General features: G+C 36.5%; 2 protein-coding genes across 2 annotated transcripts; both read right to left on the reverse strand.

The window, feature by feature from the left end:
- Positions 1 to 7,269: 7,269 nt before the first annotated feature.
- LOC129298064 (uncharacterized) lies at positions 7,270 to 9,672 on the reverse strand. Its single transcript, XM_054936465.1, has 4 exons — positions 9,521 to 9,672; positions 8,285 to 8,433; positions 7,657 to 7,805; positions 7,270 to 7,583 (listed from the first exon to the last, which is right to left on the reverse strand). The coding sequence occupies exons 1-4, from the start codon at positions 9,564 to 9,566 to the stop codon at positions 7,496 to 7,498; spliced, it is 432 nt and encodes a 143-aa protein (XP_054792440.1). The 5' UTR covers positions 9,567 to 9,672; the 3' UTR covers positions 7,270 to 7,495.
- A 2,535-nt stretch (positions 9,673 to 12,207) lies between these two features.
- On the reverse strand, positions 12,208 to 17,292 carry LOC129298063 (cell division cycle protein 48 homolog). The gene is made up of 9 exons (XM_054936464.1): positions 17,134 to 17,292; positions 16,840 to 17,005; positions 16,388 to 16,616; positions 15,064 to 15,830; positions 14,491 to 14,712; positions 14,320 to 14,391; positions 13,949 to 14,230; positions 13,323 to 13,682; positions 12,208 to 12,634 (listed from the first exon to the last, which is right to left on the reverse strand). The coding sequence occupies exons 1-9, from the start codon at positions 17,160 to 17,162 to the stop codon at positions 12,344 to 12,346; spliced, it is 2,418 nt and encodes an 805-aa protein (XP_054792439.1). The 5' UTR covers positions 17,163 to 17,292; the 3' UTR covers positions 12,208 to 12,343.
- Between the last annotated feature and the right edge of the window lie 2,186 nt (positions 17,293 to 19,478).

Here is a 19,478-nt window from a genome sequence, read left to right on the forward strand (position 1 = left end):
TTAGTAAAAATATTTCAAAATACATATTCACAATTTTGCAATTTTTTTCACAAACATAAAAAAATAATTTTTCAATAACGATTCATAATTTCCTTAATAATCACACAAATAACAGTAAGCAACATTAATCACAAATTCAAACATTGTTGTCTCTTGGCTTTCTTAATAAATTATTTTTTACAACTTCTTTTTTACCATAATTTTCACTAACAACATAATCTACAAATAATATATTATTTATAAATATTAATTTTAATTATTGGAGCTAGTAAAATAACTCTAATAATAGGATTAGAAAATATAACATAATTCCTAATCATATTATTAATACAAATTTAGAGTTAGTATTCTCAAGAAAAATTTCTAACTCCTCTTTCAATCAACCATAAATGCTAATAAGCTAAAGTTAATTTCTAAACTAATTTCTATTATTAAAATTTCTTCTTTTATTTCATAAGTTCTCATATAAAAATATTCAAAAATTGTGAATATAGTCTCTCAAGTCTAGAATCATTATTTTATAGTCATAATAATATGTTTCTCATCTTAAATAATTATCTAAATCTCAATAAATCAACCTGTATTTTTAGATTTAATAAAAAATTTACCCATAAGAGTTTAGGGTTTAACTTATAAGCTTCAAATTCAAATTTTATTAACAAATTTATACTCTAAAATATTTATTATACTATTAATAATCTTAATAATTACATTTATCCATTATAAACTCATCTATCTTTCAAATCCTAAACTTTTCACCATCACACAATTAAAAATTAAGGGAGAAAGATGACTAAATTTTTTTTTAAATACTTATATAATCTTGAAAAGTTTGAAGCCTCATCCAAAACATCATATTATGAAGCTTGAATCAGATTGCCTTCGGTCTCGCGCGCACTCTGTGTTTTCGCTCTTCCCTGCTCACGAACGAGGAGCAAATGGAAATGGAAATGGAACCAGGAGGGACTGTGAAAAAGAAATTGGGTGAGTGATATTTTCTTTAAAAAAAAAAAAGCATGGGTCCCATGCCGTTTTCCTGTTTCATTATTATATATATATATATATATATATATATATCCTTGCACACACGACACGGACGTTTCTTCCAACACCCCCTTTCTTCCTTATTTATTTATTTATCAATCTCTCTCTCTTTTATTTTTTTTTCTCCTTTTCTAATAATGATAATGATAATAACAATAATTTTTAAAAAGATGTTAACTTAAAATTATATTTTAAATTAGATATAATAATAATCTCTTGCTAATTTACTCATCTTTAATTTTTTTTAAAATTTTTATTAACTTAAATTAACTAATAAAATTTAAATTGGTATGTTACACTGAGGCTTTGGGCTTGAGATGTAAGACTTCTGATTGGGATGCACGTATTGAATAGACAGCCTTTTTTTTTTTCAATCTCATTTGTTTAAACAGAGGGGCATTTTAATCATTTATTCATATTATTTAATAAATAAAATATTTAGTTTGATCCTTAAATTTAACTTAATCTTTGGACACAATTTTTCTTTTAATTAAATTTTTTTTTACCAATTTTTCCTGAGGAGAATTGCTAGAAAATTCGTCCTTGGAACGAAAATTATCCTCCCAAAGCAAATTGAAGGATCGCGTGTCAGGCCCAAAAAAAAAAAAACCAATGGACCTGGTGTATTACAATAATCAGAAAAGGAGTACATGAATGGACCAAAATCCCCATGTGCCTAAATGAATACAATAAAAAAAAAAAATAGAGAAACCCGATTTGCACGAAGAGTGATCGAAAAATTTGAGTTACCCCTAATCGGAAAATTTGATTGACGAAGGAATGGTCAAACGAGAGGGAGGACAAGGTAGATGGGCGATCAGGGATGATGACGATGAGGGATTTCATACTTAGCCTCCCGTCCTAGTAGTGTTTTCTAGGAAGTACAGTCGAACTAGTGAAGGGTTGCTGTCTGATCCGTCACCAGAACAGAAGGTGAAACAGGGCTTGAAGTTATGAACCAGGAATACTTCAAAGAAATAAACGTATTCGTATTCAATTTGTATCCAATACGATACATATAGAATACTTTTACATGCATATCTCATATTTTAGCAACGGTGATATGATTTTTTATTAATTTTTTATTATATCAATTTAAAACTTAAAAAAAACATTTAATATTTTAATTAATTGTTCTAAATATCTTTATATCATTTTAGAAATTCAAAATACCTATACTTATATAATAAAATGTTAAAATATATATTATAAATATTTTTATACCCGTATCTTAAAATTTTGAAAGTTGTTATATTCTTATATTATGTCGTATCATATTAAATACTCGTACCTGTATCTATACAACCTAAGCTTCAACACGAGTAGTGTCCTAAACATCCAACAACTATTCCATCTTCATTGTCTATTGAGCCCGCTCTAAACAATCCACTTTTGCTGGATTATTGCCAACGTAGTCATAAAAGGCTAAGTTTTCAAGAATTTTAAACCAAGCTTCTAATAAACTTTGATTTTCAGCTAGCCCAGTACCAACTCTTTGATATATTTCTTGCTGAAAGTATCCTTGATCCCATTGATAACAAGTGGGACCAAATAATTCAATTGGCGTAGTTGCTGAACCATACCACATAGTTCCAGTAACAATAAAGCTGCAAAAAAGACAGCAGCGATACTACTGGAAAGGACGGTTTCAATATTTCTCATACGTAATCCTTTGTACAGACGTTGGGGTGGACGGACGCTAAGATGGAAAAGGCCTGCTAATATGCCCAACGTCCCTGACTGCATTCTAAATTCCACGATTTGTGGTTTGGCGGAATGTGGGGCGTCGTGAGCTGGGTTTGATCCTGATTTTGCAAGTGAAGAGTCCGTGTGGCAATTGCAATTGTTATAATCACATTCACCTCAAGAGGTCTCTTGAGATAATATTGCGCCTGACCAGGGCTGGGGGAAACTGCAGGTCGGGTTTGACCCCGTTGATTGTCTTTTTAACCTCCAAGTTATTACTTTTACTGGTCTGTGTTTGTATATGTAACCAGCCTAATTGAGACCCAGCCCATCATTCTATCTGGAGTTAGTTTAGTCAGTTTAATTAATTCCGTGCAAGTGGTTAATAGTTGTTCAGAGCTTAAGCTCTATATAGATGATCAAGGCAGTTCAATAAGATTACATCATTTAGTATATTCTCTTTTGCTTTCTCTTCTTCCTTAACTCTGATATCTTGCATGGTATTAGGGCCATTCCTCTTCTCTTGATCTGCTTCTCATAGTTTCCCGGTCTACTTCTATGGCTTATGCTGCTGCGCATACCCACGCTGGCTGTTCTTCCTGTTCTCTCTACATCGTATGCTCCGCGAACATTCTCTAATAAGAAGATCAATGTTTGTCTGGATGACAACAATTTTCTCCTCTGGAACCAACGAGTGTATCTGATATGATATCAGAGCCATTCCTCTTCTCTTGATATGCTTCTCATAGTTTCTAGACCTATTTCCATGGCTTCTGCTGCTGTGCATACCAACGCTGTTCTTCTCGTTCTCGCTACATTGTCTGTTTCGTGAACATTCTCTAATAAGAAGATCAACGTTTGCCCGGATGACAACAGTTTTCTCCTATGGAAGCATCAACTGCATCTGATGGTGAAACAACATCGCCTTCATCAAATTCTTGAAGGTACTGCACCGATTTCATGGTCTATTGTTGAAGGAACGACTAGCTTATAGATGTACAAACAAAGCAACACTACTCTTACTTCCTGGCTACTTTTGACGGTCGGTTCTTCAGTCCTTCTTGATCTAGTTGGCTTTAACACTGCAACTCAAATTTGGCACGGGCTCTGCAGTCTTTATTCTGTAAAGTTAGAATCCAGGATTTTGCTTTATCAAAATCAGCTTACAAATCAGTTCAACATATGCATCAGCCACTGATTGCTTATTGGGAGTTTGTTCAGAGGCTCCTTAGGTACTTGGCAAGGACTATTGCACATGGGTTACTCATCAAGCCTATCTCTACTATTCTATTCATGCGTTTGCAGACTCTGATCTGGGTCCAGATACTGATTGGACAGGAACTAAGCCTGATAGGCGATCTACAAGTGGCTTTTGTACATATATAGGATGCAATCCTATTACCTGGGCTTCAAAGAGGCCGTCAGCGGTCACTCCATCATCTACAGAAGCTGAGTATCGTAGCTTAGCAGATACAATAGTTGAAGTAATGTGGTTGAAGTCTTTGTTGGAGGAAATGAAGGTATCTGTTTCTGGCATTCCTATAGCATGGGTTGACAATGCCGTAACTGTCTCATTGGCAACTAACCCAGTTCTACATTCTAAGAGGAAAGCACATTGAGTTAGATCTGCAGTTCGGACGAGAAAAAGTTGAGCAAGGAATATTGGATGTACGATATGTGCCATTAGAAGAACAAGTTGCTGACTATTTTAACCAAGCCGCTGTCATTTGCTCCATTTGTGACGTTACGTGATAGGTTTAATATTGCTGGACCATTAGATTTAGCTTCTGCAGCTTAATTTCTTTTTTCCAACGAGGGGGATGTTAGAATATGTAACTGACCCAATTTGAGGCCTAACCTATTGTCCTCTCTGCTAGAGTTAGTTTAGTCCGTTTAACTAATTCTATTTAAGTGGTTAATAGTTGTTCAGAGCTTAATGTCACGGGCTGAGAGTCTGGCGCAGCACACGGCGCCCGTGCGGCGTCCTGGAGGACCCCATAATCCTCAGGACAAGCCTTACCACGTACGGATCACACTGGTTTCGCCCTGCCATGGGCTCATCAGGGAGGCGGCACTAGCCCCCGACCAGTTGTGCACACAGTCCGAAGACTGAGGCAGAACACCCCCAATGCTAATGTCGCCCCCTTTACCCATATTGTGCGAGGCTAACCAGCGAACCGTTCATTATCTTGGTCTTTACACGGTCACGGAAATATCATCCGTGACATTCTCCCACACCCAATCTAGCACGCCCTCGTGCTAGGGGAGAACGACTCCGCCCAAGGATCGTACGTACAGTACTGCCACAAACACACCAGCTTACTTGCTGAGTGGCCACCCGAGTCCTGCACTCTTCGGACCCACTCGCACCCGCGAGCCAACAGGAGTGGAGTCGACAACGGCCAACCATCCCGCCCGAGTCCCCACTTTTGGACCCACCTGCTCGGAGGCCTTTCTGGAGCGGTGCCGAGGCCGACCAGTCCCAACGTGGGACCCCACGCGCACACGACAGTAAAGTACGTCCTGCTCTGATACCACTCTGTCACGGGCTGAGAGTCTGGCGCAGCACACGGCGCCCGTGCGGCGTCCTGGAGGACCCCATAATCCTCAGGACAAGCCTTACCACGTACGGATCACACTGGTTTCGCCCTGCCATGGGCTCATCAGGAAGGCGGTACTAGCCCCCGACCAGTTGTGCACACAGTCCGAAGACTGAGGCAGAACACCCCCAATGCTAATGTCGCCCCCTTTACCCATATTGTGCGAGGCTAACCAGCGAACCGTTCATTATCTTGGTCTTTACACGGTCACGGAAATATCATCCGTGACATTAAGCTCTATATAGATGATCAAGTGTAATCAGATGATGAAGGCAGTTCAATAAGATTAAATCATTCATTATGTTCTCCTTTGTTTTCTCTTCTTCCTTACCTCTGATATCTTGCAGTCTTTCCTCGATGGGTGTGATTATTGTGTGCTGTACACTTCCAGTGACTCTGGTTCACTTCCCGCGGTGGGGTAGCGTGTTTCTTCCTCCCACCAAAGATGTTGATAAATCCACGGAAGAATATTATTATGCTTCTGAAAGGAAAGACCAGGAGAAGGAAAACGGGTTGCATCAGCAGAGTCTCAAGTTCGCAGTTAACAGCCGATCGGAGAGAGGCAAGCGTGTGGCCTCTGCCCCAACACCTCCAAATACAACTCCCTCCCATGTCTGATCCCTCCTTTTCTTTTTCTGGTTTTGATATATTTACATAGAAAGTACAAACCATGTGGATGTTTCTCTTTGCATAATTGCATTTGTGCTGCTTCATATTGATATGAACATTCATAATTATGAGGTGAAGATGAATGCTGTATAGAAGAAATTAAAAAAAAAATCTTAAGATATGGATATGGCATTTGTTAGAGGAGAGAGTTTTTTGTGGGTGGCATCAGGACAAGTGCAAAAATCAGTGGTGAATATTAAGGCAATTTTAGGCTGATGTCATTACTATGAAACCTTAATTCCTCAATTATTGTCGAGTGGCTGGACAGTTGATTTGTCTCTTTTCGTGAAACATGGGATATATTAACAAGTCAATGCATAATCTGAATCATGCATGAAGGAGACACCAACGCTGATGGATGCAATTTAAATAATATGATTAAATTTGGGTTTCGAGTGGAACTGCGGGTATGGTGGGGACGAACTTGCATCACCAAGTCTGCTGAAGAGAGAATCTGACCCACTCTGTCTTTTCATTATATTCAAAGTTCTATGGACAGCAAGTAGTATTAGGGTCTCACAGTCGAAATAATTATAATAATAATAATGATTTGCGAATAACTGAATAAGACAGAGCGCAAGGGGAATGCATTTGTTGCAATGTCTGGTTAAAGGTTGATGAATTCATTTTCATGCAATTAGAAAAGACAAGTACTAAAGCACAGAAGAAACTAACAAGATAGGAAATGAATTTATTTACTCCTAAATGCTCCATGCAAAGTCATCTTTTTTCACCAGGAAGCACTATCAATAGAACCAAAAAAGCTACAGACCTCAAAAATAGTATTTTGACCGCAGCTTTGAGCAAAAATCCAAATATAAATATATCATTATATAGCACAAATTTTATAGCAAACTGCAACCCAACCATTTATAAATTATGATCAATGCAACTCATTTTTCAAAATTTCATATAAAACATAGAAAAAGTTTAATTTTCAGTATAATTTTCATTTATGTTCGTGATTGTAGCCTTATGTTAACTCTAATAATAAATTCAACCGCAGGAACGTTTCCCTGGACCCTGCTTATGACCCAACATATCAGTTGGCTGGTATTGGGAGTTTTACATCTCAAAACATTAGAAAGCAAATTCTGTTAAGGGCAAGATCCACTTCAAATAGCCTTTCAGATTTCAACAGTTTCGTAATGGCCTCTATGAACGGGCAGGAATAAACTCTTGTTTAGAGGACAGAGGAAGAGAAAAAAAAAACAACACACACACACACCCCCCCCAAAGCACATGTTTAAAGTTGAACTAGACTCTGGTCTTGCAAGGAAAAACTTGATTTACACTGCCGCTCAATTATGTACATAAAAAATTTGCTTCATGATTAATAGAGTCAGGAATCGCAGTTATAACCACACCAGCAGAGACGAGAATTTACATCAGTCATGAGCTTTCGTTTACTGAAATCATCTGACTCTAAATCTTGCCGTCAACAAGGTCGTAAATAATGCAGAGGATTTGTGTCTTCTCAAATTGGATGATAAAACCTAGATGCTTAACTTCCCACTGCCTCCACAGGTTGAGCAAGATCGGCCAGAAGAACATTTTGCACAATAGCTCCACTTCTTTGGAAGGCTGTGAAATTCGGGTGAATGAACGAATCCAAAAAACTTGATATGAAAGGAATAGAGAGAGATAAAAATAATACCCGGCTGTGAATCGAGTAGCCATATTCTTGGAAAGCTTTCTTGCCCTCTCAGCACTTTCCTCAGAGAGTTTCTTGAGCACAAATCCTTCACCGTTACATTCTGAACATACACCAGAACCGGCACAATCTTCACATTCTCTGAATTGAATCTGTTTTACAAGAAGCTTTCTTTACACAAACACTTGCCACATGAAAGGGAGCAATTTATCACAGTTTGATCTATCTAATTTAAGACAAGTGCATGCCTTCCTTTTTGGTTACACAGCCTATCTCTAGGCTAGTCAAATATTGGCATTAGTGAATAATCAACGCACAATCAAGTTCACAAGTGCCATATTTCTGGAGAATAAAGAAAAAAATCTGAATTGTTAAGTCGTCATGTGATATGGAAACAGGAACACCTAATATAATTGAATCTTCAGTCTTTAAGAAGTTTCTATACTTCAAGTGTTAATGGAGCTGCTGCTAAGTTAGTGTGTTATCCATAAGAATCATTTAATTGATGCAGAAGCAATTTTTACGTTCTTGGTTCCATAAAGATGTATATTTCTTAATATCGGCATAATGTAGACATTGCAGGGCACAGATATTTTAATAATACTACTGAAAGGAAAGATGAATCACTGACCTCTTTCGTTTCAGAAGGTTTTGTTCTCTTCACAAGAAGAGTAACTGCTGCACCAACAAGAGTTGCGGTGACTGCCACTGATGCTGCCGTTTCAGGTAGTGCAGATGTGATGGCGGAATATTTCCTTCCTTGCAATTGTGACTTCACATCTACACAAGATGTAAAATGAGACTCGAAAATACAGTGGTAAGCTATGCATGTCATCAATTTAACAACACTGGTCAGTGGATCGCTGTCCTAGGAGTAGGAACACCATAAAGAGAGAAATGGAAAAAGGGGCCATGTTTAAGTGAACTTAGTGATTGCTTTTGAAACCTAAAGGTCTAAGGAATGATTAACTATGCCAGTGAAATAAAAGACGAGGAGACGATCATATAGTGCTACAGGAGTACTGGAAAAAAAACAATGCGTCAACAACTTTCAACCTTTCTTCTGAAGGCAGCTGGTTTCTTTGTCATATCCTAAACTGAAGTGTAGGACGAACCGGGCATCCAATTTTTAACACTTTATCTTGACTGAAAAGTATAACTTTTACAGGGCGTCCTCAAAACCATATTTCAAGAAACACCTTTTGAGTGCTGAAGAATAACAAAAGGATTTTTTGTGATGACACCGTTCATTCTTTGTTATGGGTACAAGCACCAACAATTGAAGCTGTGAGCACAAAAACTCTTATCTAGTATGCATGAATGAGAACACAGACGAGTCCATTTCAGAACACTTGGAAGATTCCAGAAGCTCAATTTCTTGAGTTTCTCCATGGCCACAACTCCAATAAAATTGAAATCACAAGCAAGGGACGACGCTGATCTTTATCAAAAGAATTAAAGAGCCATTTAGAGGCGAGCGCAGTGGCATTATCATCCAACTACACAAAACCTATTAAGAGACAAGTTTCAACTAAGATTTCATGGGGATTTCCTTTCAATTTAACTTCAACGCTAATAAATGAGGCAAACGAGCCATATATAGATTAGTACAAGTCTACAATACATTAGAAACCTTCCACCGTAACAGCAAGCAATCAATCGGCACGGTGGTTCCACCGAACCGAATTATTAACATGAAAGCTATCTAGAAGCTGTGGGGATCATTAACGGTGCCTCTTTGAGGTCGCTCAGCAGATGAGCACGCTTAACCAGTAGGTTGATGAAGTTTAAATGAGCATATACATGCACCAGCAGGAGCGAGTAGAGTGAAAATAAATAGGGAAACAAAGGAAAGAGAAAATCTTACTCTTTGGGAATGAGGGAAGTGAAGTAGGGTGAACTATGAGTTCCATTGAAGATTTTTTCTTTCTCAGCGTTTCCTTTCTGTTCCTTCACTTGCCAACGTCCCCATCTAGCCACTCTACCTTATCCCCATGTATACTCAATTGCTCTAAATAAATTGGTCTGATTCGAGAAAAGATGGCATATTTCCTGTTGCATTAACTATCTTTCCGTTATAAATTTTCTTATACGAAATTATTTATTTTCCCCTGTTGCTTGGAATAATAAAACGTAAAAACACTCTTAAAATTGTACTTATATTTTATAGCAAATATTATTGCTGGTTATAAATTTTATATTATATATTGATAATATATAGCTTATTATTAAGATTCAGTTGTTTATGTAACTAGGCATGGCTCTTTTCAAATGTACAAAATCAAAAAAATAAATAGCGTTATTTATAACTTTGTAATCGTTTCTTTCAATTTTCATTGTAAGATCCTTTTCTATAATACTTAACATAAAATATTTTGTTTAAAGCATTAATTTTTTTCTTTTTTAAATGTTCTTTACTTTGATATTTCCTAACCAACTTAATAATCTCCTAATTAATTAAATAGCATCCTCTGATTAATAAACTTCATTAGGATAATTTAAAATTGTAAAGATATTAAGCAATTTTAAAGGATTTTTTTGAAGTTTATTAAGATGGGATTTTGAGATTTTACTCTACAACCTTTTTCTTTGAGGAGAATGATAGAAAGATTCTCAAAAGGATCAATTAATTTAAGTTAGATTTTAAATATTAAATTTTAAAAATTCATAATTCAATCTCTCAATTTTACAACTCTATTATAATAAATTATAATTTATATTTTAAATTTTAATAAAAAATAAAATCTTTTATTTTTTAATCATGTTAAAATTTAAAAAATAAATTATAAATTCATCATGGTACAATTATAAAATTAAAAGCTTGATTTGCAAACTTTTAAAATTTAGTACTTAAGATTCAAATTAAATTAATTGATCTTTTTAAAATTTTTTTGTCATTGTCCCTTTTCTCTATCAAAATATTAGATTCAAAATTAAATTAATTAATTTTTTTAAAATTTTTTTGTCATTGTCCCTTTTCTCTATCAAAATATTTTTCGTACCATTGGGGTCATGCTATACATGGCGAATGCAATAAAAGCAATACCAGTAAAATTTGCCTCCTATAAGCAAAGGTAAGATTTTCTGGGCAGGTCGCTGCTTCCTTCTGAGCTCTCAGGTTTGAGTGGTGAGGTTTCACGTGAGCAGAGTAAATTTTGTCTCTGAACGTTTTGGGTCTTTTGAAGGTTTGGAGCGGACGCGGGGTTTTCTCATCCATAATTACTTTCAATAACGAACCCAATATAAAAGGAATTCACTAAAGGCTGTGCCAATTTAATGAGGCTGCAATCCGTCGGTTATGAAGTTGGTTCGTTTTATGAACTCTTGCACTGAGTCGATCGACAATGTTTAAGGTTCTGTACATGATTCTGGTGCAATCTAAATTCTATTCCATTCCCTTTTCAATTTCTGGAGTTTTGGGTAGTAATTACTGTCAGCGACAGTGCAGGCGGCAGCGTGTGTATTAACTTTAGGCTGATATACTCACGAGCCAATTTAAGGCACCTGGTTTCCAAAACCCTCGCAGCAATCAACCATATAACCTCTTCCTATCCGAGTTGAAGTTCAGAAGCTTCAATGTCTACTACAAAGTTATTTCCTTTGGTCCTTTACCTCCTTATTTCTCTCATTTCTCTAGACATAGCCACGGCTGGAAGGATCATCCCACCTAGTGCTCCCAGTACAGTCATAAGACCATTAGTCTTATCAGAAGCAGAAACCTATATGAGGCCAGAGTTGGACCACAAACAGAAGGTTTTTCATGGGAAACAGGTGAAGAGTTGCTTGCCTAAAGGGTCTAAGCGTAACTCAGCTCCAAGCAGATTTGTGAACTACAAAGCACTAAATTCTGGAGGCTGCTCGGGAATGCATTCACAAATACCCTGACTTCTTGGGGTCGTGTGGTTGAAAGGAGAATTGACATGTGTTTGTACATGGTTTTTCAGGATCATGAATTCCAATTGTGTTCCTTTTGCTTTGCTATTATTAGTGACATGCATGTTACCTACTACAATTTTGAACGTTATGGCTTATGACTTCGAAGCCTTGTCAACTATTTTGATTTTTTTGACACAACTTGAACACAACTTTTTGGGCGTTTGGTTAAACATTTCTTAAATAATCATGCCCTTTACAATGATTTTTTTACAAGAGACAATGTGCTCCCAGGGTAAAAATAATCATAGGTTTTTACTTTAAAAAAAAAAAAAACCTTGAGAAATCACATGTATAATTGCATATCTCCAAGGAAATATTGAAACTAGGCTAATGGTACAGAGTGTCTGGGTAAAAAGATTCATGTTCCAGCATTTTCTGCAGCGGGTTCCATTTGTTTCGTGAATAAAACTGTGCTGCACCTTTTACATAGGCAGACGCAGAAAAGGATCATTTCGCTCAAATATATGACAAATGCAGACAGCCTGTTACTTCCACCAACCCCCTTGTAGCAATCCAAATGAGAATGCTCGTCCCATTTTTCTCCCCGACAAGAACATGCCCCCCCCCCCCCCACACACACACACACACACGTATGTATATCTAATGGAAATCTTGTAATGGTTTGAAACGATTTGAGTACATTAAAGACAAAATAGGTAACAGATCTTGAATAAGTTAGCCCTCTGAAAATAAGGGTTTGAGATACGTCTCACAAGCTGGACATGCAACTGAAAATACATGCAGTGTATGTAACTTAACTATACAAATCATCATCATCAGCCGCCCCAGCAGGAGCGGCAAAGGGGTCAGAACCAGCAGCCCTTGTTTCAGTCTCGGGAAACCTAAATTCACTTCCAAAACCTCTGGATTGCTGTAAGGTTTGAGCAAATGCTTGATATTTACGAATGTCAGCATCACTAACGCTCCTGCGGGCAAACTTCATGGACTCTTCAAAATGGGCAGCCTTAATCTCTGCAACTTCTTCGTCAACGTCTTCGTCCATGGCCTCAGGGTTCTCACTTCTTTTCCTCTCTCGCTCTATATCCTGAAATATGCATGACAAACCTAGTTAGAAGAATTCAAAATATCAGGAATAAATCAAAATATTGAAACTGAGACTAAACTACAGAATGACTCGATATGTCCAATGCCATATGACTAAATTGCACAAATACTAAAAACTTGAACCACTGTATCTCCTGATCAAATCTCAAAGAAAAGAGATAGTCCTACAAACACAAGAATTTCGCTAGATCAGTATTCACAAGTGAACAAGTATTAATGAGAAGGTTTCAAAATAAAATCGCACCAAACCCAATTCTAATTGTGCTCAGTCAAGACCAAAGTCACAACCAAAATATAGAGGACAAGGCTTTCAAGGCTACAAAAGCTGTTCATCGAGAATGGCTCTTATCAATCAACTTACTCTCTAGGGATACTATCATTCCTGCTGACCTTCTTGCTAAGAAAGGTCATAGTCTTTGTTCTGATTGCGAAATCTTTGATCATCCTCCACCTTTTGTCACTTCATGAGATGGAGGGTGATGAAAGGTTGCTTTTGTATTTTGTTTTTAGGCTTGTAATTTCTGTTACTGTTTTATTTATAGATATTCAGTCTTCCATTAAAAAAAAAAAACAAAGGTGACAAAGGCCGTCCTTATAAAGGTTCCATGGTCAAGAGCCTTATGTGAAAGAGATATCCATCGATCAAGCAACCTAACACAAAAACATACCTTTTCTATGTTTTCTCTTATAGCATATTTGCATGCTCTCTGGCAAATTTCTGTAATATCAGCCCCGCTGAAACCCTGAGTATACTTAGCTAGTGCTCTCAGATCAACATCTTTTGAGACAGGTGACTTCCTCAAACAGGCCTTGAAGATTTGATGACGGGATTCCTCATCAGGAAGAGGAATATAGATTAACTGATCCAGGCGGCCTGGCCGAAGGAGTGCTGGGTCAATGATATCAGGTCTGTTAGTTGCCCCAATAATGAACACTGTCTTCTTTGCAGACATGCCATCCATCTCAGTCAGTAGTTGATTAAGAACTCTATCAGCAGCACCACCAGCATCCCCAACACTGCTTCCTCTCTTAAACATTGAGAATTCTATAGATTAGCTGAGAATAACAATTCAAAGAGATGCAAAGACGAACTCAGATGAGCGATGATTAATGGGATCATTTAGATTTTACCAAACAACAAGAAGCCTTGTCTCACTAAGTGAGGTAAGCTACATAGATAACACGACATCGTTGCATCCCATGACATAATCATAAGTTGATAATTCAATTGCTTTTTCAGAATAAGAGGTAAGACTCAGATAGAATATTGAACTGGGATATGACAGAAACCAACCTGAGTAGCAATGGAGTCAAGCTCATCAAAGAAGAGGACACATGGAGCAGATTGTCTAGCCTTGTCAAAAATTTCTCGAACATTGGCTTCACTTTCACCAAACCACATTGTAAGCAATTCCGGACCTTTCACGCTGATGAAGTTTGCTTGACATTCATTAGCAATTGCCTTGGCCAACAGAGTCTTTCCACATCCTGGAGGACCATAAAAGAGGACCCCTTTTGATGGTGACATACCAAATTTCTCAAATTTTTCTGGGTGCTCCACTGGATATTGAACAGTCTGTGTCCACAAAGGCAAATACAATAATATATTGAATTAGTAAAGAAATAAAAAACAAGCTTTAATTGATCACAGAGAAAATGTATCACCTCTTGCAGCTCGCGCTTGACATTCTCAAGTCCTCCAATGTCATCCCAACTGACATTAGGCACCTCAACAACCTGCAGACAAAGCAGAATCAGAGAACAAATTCATGACAGAAGGCCCCACCTCACCAACCTAAAGGTAGCAAAAATTTAAAAATAGAATAAAATACTAACAGTTTCACGTAGAGCTGATGGATTGCTTGTTCCAAGAGCAGTTTGGAAATGCTCATTTGTAACAGCCATAGAGTTCAGTACTTCAGCATCAATGGTCTCATCTTCCAAGTCAATGACATCCATCTTCTCCCTAATGCATTGCAGAGCAGCTTCAGTGCAAAGAGCAGCAAGGTCAGCACCAACATACCCATGAGTGTCCTTTGCAATTCTCTCCAAATCAACCTATAGTAGGAAAACAACAAAGGTTTAGACAATTGTTTGAAGAAATCAGAGTGCAACTAATGCCACAATTTAAGCTAGGGCTGAATACAAAAATCCTGTCAAGGGTATGAATCTCAAATTTATAACTAAGCCGCGTTGCAGAAGGAATAACAAGGTGACTAAATCATAGAAATGCTAAAAATTAGCGTAGTCAATAGTAAATTGTATTTTGGCCAGAAAGGAGGGGGCAAAGAAAATTCCAATGGTAGCTACAAGGGGTTTAAATCATAAATGGAACCAAATGCATTAAGCTTTCGACATGCCCAAAAAATCTACCAATTAATAATTAAATTCAAGTACTGCTCAACTTACATCATCAGAGAGCTTCATATTTTTGGTATGAATGCGAAGGACTTCAAGCCGCCCAACTTCATCAGGAACACCAATATCAATTTCCCTATCAAATCTACCAAACCTCCTCAATGCCGGATCAATGCTGTTTGGACGATTTGTCGCACCAATAACAATGACATGAGAACGAGATTTTAATCCATCCATGAGAGTCAAAAGTTGTGAAACAATCCTCCTTTCAACTTCACCATGTGTCTTCTCTCTCTTGGGCGCAATAGAATCAAGCTCATCAATAAAGATGATGGACGGTGCATTCTTTTCAGCTTCTTCAAATGCTTTCCTGAGATTGCTCTCACTCTCTCCCGCCAATTTAGACATGATCTCTGGTCCATTAATACAAAAGAAGAAAGCTCCAGTTTCATTGGCAACAGCTCTCGCTATTAATGTCTTCCCAGAACCTGGGGGTCCATACAATAAAATTCCTTTGGGAGGTTTCACACCAATTGATTTAAAAAGTTGAGGATGCCTGAGTGGAAGCTCTACCAGCTCACGAATTTGTGCCATTTGTTTCCTAACGCCACCCACATCATCATAACCAACTTCATCCAACCTCTCCTCATCCTCCCTTTTCACAGGCTCTCCTTCACAGAAGATTTCAGTGTCTGGAGCAACCACACAATACTCCCCTGGATCAGTTTCAATGACCTTGAACTCTACACTTCTCATCCCTCCACGGACAAGAAACAAATCCCCCTTTCTAACAGGGCGATAAGCCTCCAAAAAGTAAGCTGCAAATACAATACACATATTATATAATTATACACAACTTGTACAAAAACAAAAAAAGAAAGCCCACAGGGAATCAATTACAAATTCTTCAAATATATAGATCAGGCACTTCCCATCCTATAGCAAGAAAGAACTTCACCACAACATATAATTCAGGAAAAATGACCGGACACATTTACAAAGCACTCCATGAAAACCATCAAATACATTCAAGTAAAGTCAATTATATATTCAGCAGCCGCACATGCATAACATAGAAGAGAAAACATAAGGGATTCCAACAACAGGCAAGAACAAAACTCACCACATAGAAATAGAAAAGGCAGGTCATGTTCAAGTTTTATTGGTTGTGATAATGACAAGCTCATCACAAACAATAACAGTGCAGCAAGGCAACAAATCCTAACAGCAAATTTTTGAAGAGAAAATATTTAACAGTCCTTATATACGGGGGAAGTTGACATGGTCACAAAAAGGATCAAAAGTAATCAAGTTTTGGAAAATCTGAGACAGGAGTTTAAATGACTCCCACTAAAAAAGAAGGGCAGGAGCTCACGTTTCAAGTAAGCGTCAAACAGATTGCCAGTGACCCCTTCCACGGTATCATCGATGGGTAGAATATGCACACGTTTCCCATACTTAACATCAGGGCACTGATGCACAGATACAACATCCCCAAGACGAACCCTCAAATTTGACCTCACAACTTTATTCATTCTGATTTTGGGCTCCTCACATGTGTCGTCAGCAAGAGCGATGCAAATTGTATCCTTTCTCTTCTTCCCCTGTGATACGAGCCAGAAACCATGCGTGACTCAGAACACCTCACGAGGTAGCCAAAATAACACGAAAGAAACACTTATAGACACCCCGATGTACAAAGAACTTTTCCAAATATTAAAACAAAATATCAACGTGAACCCAATAGTTTAGGAATACAAAATAAAAATAAAAAATACAGAAAGATTGGGCATGGAAAAAAAAAAAGATAAGGGGCAAAATTTTTACCTTAATGAGGATTGTATCGCCTCGGAAAAGCTGCAGCTTTTCCATGGTTTCGGGATGCATCGACACCACTGAGTTGTCGTCGTTGACGGCCTCATCTACAACCAGTCGATTCGGCGACTTCTTACGCTCCAAAATCGCCGTCGAGAAGTCCTTCTTCCCTGATTTCCTGAAACACAAATGAACGCCGACTGTTAGACCCCAGACCGAACAACAATTATAAATGAAATCGAACGGCAACAGCGAGCAGAATTTTGGCAGTGGAACGCGAAAAATAACATGAACAAGTGAGCTCACGAGTCAGATGATTCAGCTTGGTGAGACATTGATCGTCTTGAAGATCGAAGCACAGGACTTTGGGGCGACTTAGGCAGGGAGGGCAGGGCCGTACGAGAAAACGATACGATGAATTTGGCTAGGTTTCGAATTTAATTTAATAAGATTGTTTGGCAAGAAACCGATTCGGATTAGATAATTACGATATTTTTTTATCTAATCACAATTTTGTATAAATTAAGTTGGGCCTTCGTGGGCCTATAACACATCTGACAATGTGATTGCGGCGATACCCTATCAGCTTTGGGGCTTTTCTTTTTTTTTTTTTCTTTTTTTGTGGATAGGATGGTGTTATATTTGCATACAAAATTGTAAATAAGAGCAACCACTAAATTGGTCTAGTTGATAACTGACTGGTCTATAATTTATGAGATTATAAGTTTATTTTTTTTAATTTGAAAGCATGTCATAATCCTAATGAATTTTCAGAACCCAACTCTCTGAATACATTTTTTAAAAAAATAAGTAGCAACAATAATAGTATTTTAGTGATCAAATAAAAATTGGCAAAAAAGGGGTGATCAGAGACAAAAAAAAATACCACAGAATTAATTTAGAAAAAATAATAGTTGCATACCCTCTATTAAAAAATGTGAGTTTTTTAAGAGTTGTATATTTAAAAATATAATGTATTTTTAATATTTCAGAGTATAATTAATGTGTTTTTAAAAAAATCCCTTAATAAATAAATTATTTTATATTTATTTTTTAGCAAAATGTTCTATTAAATAGAAATAAATGTAAAAAGATATAATTAATTTAAATATGATTAATTAATTTATTTTGTGCAAGATTAGTTAAAATTAAAATGGACCGTGCATCGCAGGTGTTGGGATTAAAAAAATTGAAAGAAGTATCAAAAAACATTTACAAAAATCTGATTTAAGAAATAATGTTGTCTTGTTAGATAAAATGAAAATTTGTTTAAATATATTTTCAATTTTAAGAGTGGAAAGAATAAATGTGGCTTGAACCATATGCTAGATCATCCATAATGAAGTTGTCTTATTAAACATTTCAAATTTTTTTTAAATGCATTTTTTAATCAAGGAAGAATAAAATGTAATTATAAATTATAAATCGTGTTATACTGTGATATAGATAATAACATTTACAAAACTCTAATTTAAATAATAATGTTTTTTGTTAGACAAAATTTAGATTTGTTCACAAATATAGTCAATTTTAATTCAATCAAATGAACATGATTAACATGAATAATCTTTAATAAATAAACCATCGGTATATCCTATTCATAGTTGGGGCAAAAAGCACACTTGAAGGTAGGGGTGTTTACTAAGACAATAATTTTCAAGAGTAGGGTGAAATGAAAAGCATGTTGAATGAGTGATTTCATCTTTTAAAATTTTAGTTTATAAGATTTCATACCCTCAATCAACAAAGACAAAGAATCACTTTCCTAGTGCCTTTACAGATATAACATTCTTGAAAATTTATCCTCTACTTAACTAAGTTAAATGAGGTAAATTAATATGGTGTGTGGTTACGGAGAGCTAATGGATGTTATGGGTTGTAATTTCAATCTTAAGAGTTAGTTCGAAGCAAACTTAGGCTACCCAAACCTTAAAATGAAAGACAAACAAGAAGAAATAGCTCTGTATCACATGCCACAGCGCGTGCATGGCATGACGCAACACAAAAGCTACTAGAAAGTAAGGAAAGCTTCTTTATATCACATGCTGTGATGTATGGTCAAATTTTCAATTTACTAGACAAGAGTTTAATATGAAAAACTAGAGGAAAGAAAGAGAGTTTGAGTGAGAAGGAAGGAGAAAATCAAAAAAGCCCTGCTAGGACTTGGATAATTTGAGTGTTAGAGTATTTTGGTAGTTATAGGATAATAAATATCCAAAAATCCACCATAAAATGGTTAGTTGGGAGTTTAATGAAATTAATGTGAATTAGATGAAAATAATAAACCCTATGAGTACCCTCGTGTATGAGGAGATTGAGTTTTGAGAGTTTAAAAGTGTTGAATTAGACATTGAAAATTATCCTAAAAAGAGTATTGATGATTAATGTTGTGATTAAATGTAGAGTGATCACAACTTGACACCATTCAATCTTTGTGAAGTTTTGAAAGTGAATAATTGAGGGGTAAATATTTGACATCTCAAAAGTTTAAAGTAATTGAGGGAAAATCTTCTTATTCTCATGCTTGTTAATTAATAATTTAATTGTGAATTAATATTGTCAATTGTAAAATTGTGGTGTAATGCAAGTGTGGCATATAAAACTTTAATCTCCTTTTTATAATAAGGGGAAGTATTGAAATGGTATAATTT

This window comes from Prosopis cineraria, unplaced genomic scaffold (genome assembly GCF_029017545.1).
Source record: "Prosopis cineraria cultivar Desert tree isolate PC_DT_omini unplaced genomic scaffold, ASM2901754v1 PC697, whole genome shotgun sequence".
In the NCBI taxonomy this organism is placed as follows: domain Eukaryota; kingdom Viridiplantae; phylum Streptophyta; class Magnoliopsida; order Fabales; family Fabaceae; genus Prosopis; species Prosopis cineraria.

Coding starts and splice junctions, on each gene's coding strand:
- LOC129298064 (XM_054936465.1), bottom strand. CDS start 9,566: ATGGAACTCATAGTTCACCCTACTTCACTTCCCTCATTCCCAAAGA. Junction 8,434..9,520: donor ACTTCCCTCATTCCCAAAGA/GTAAGATTTTCT, acceptor CATCTTGTGTAG/ATGTGAAGTCACAATTGCAA. Junction 7,584..7,656: donor GCTACTCGATTCACAGCCGG/GTATTATTTTTA, acceptor CGAATTTCACAG/CCTTCCAAAGAAGTGGAGCT.
- LOC129298063 (XM_054936464.1), bottom strand. CDS start 17,162: ATGTCTCACCAAGCTGAATCATCTGACTC. Junction 16,617..16,839: donor GCGATACAATCCTCATTAAG/GTAAAAATTTTG, acceptor CTCGTATCACAG/GGGAAGAAGAGAAAGGATAC. Junction 15,831..16,387: donor GTTTGACGCTTACTTGAAAC/GTGAGCTCCTGC, acceptor TTGTATTTGCAG/CTTACTTTTTGGAGGCTTAT.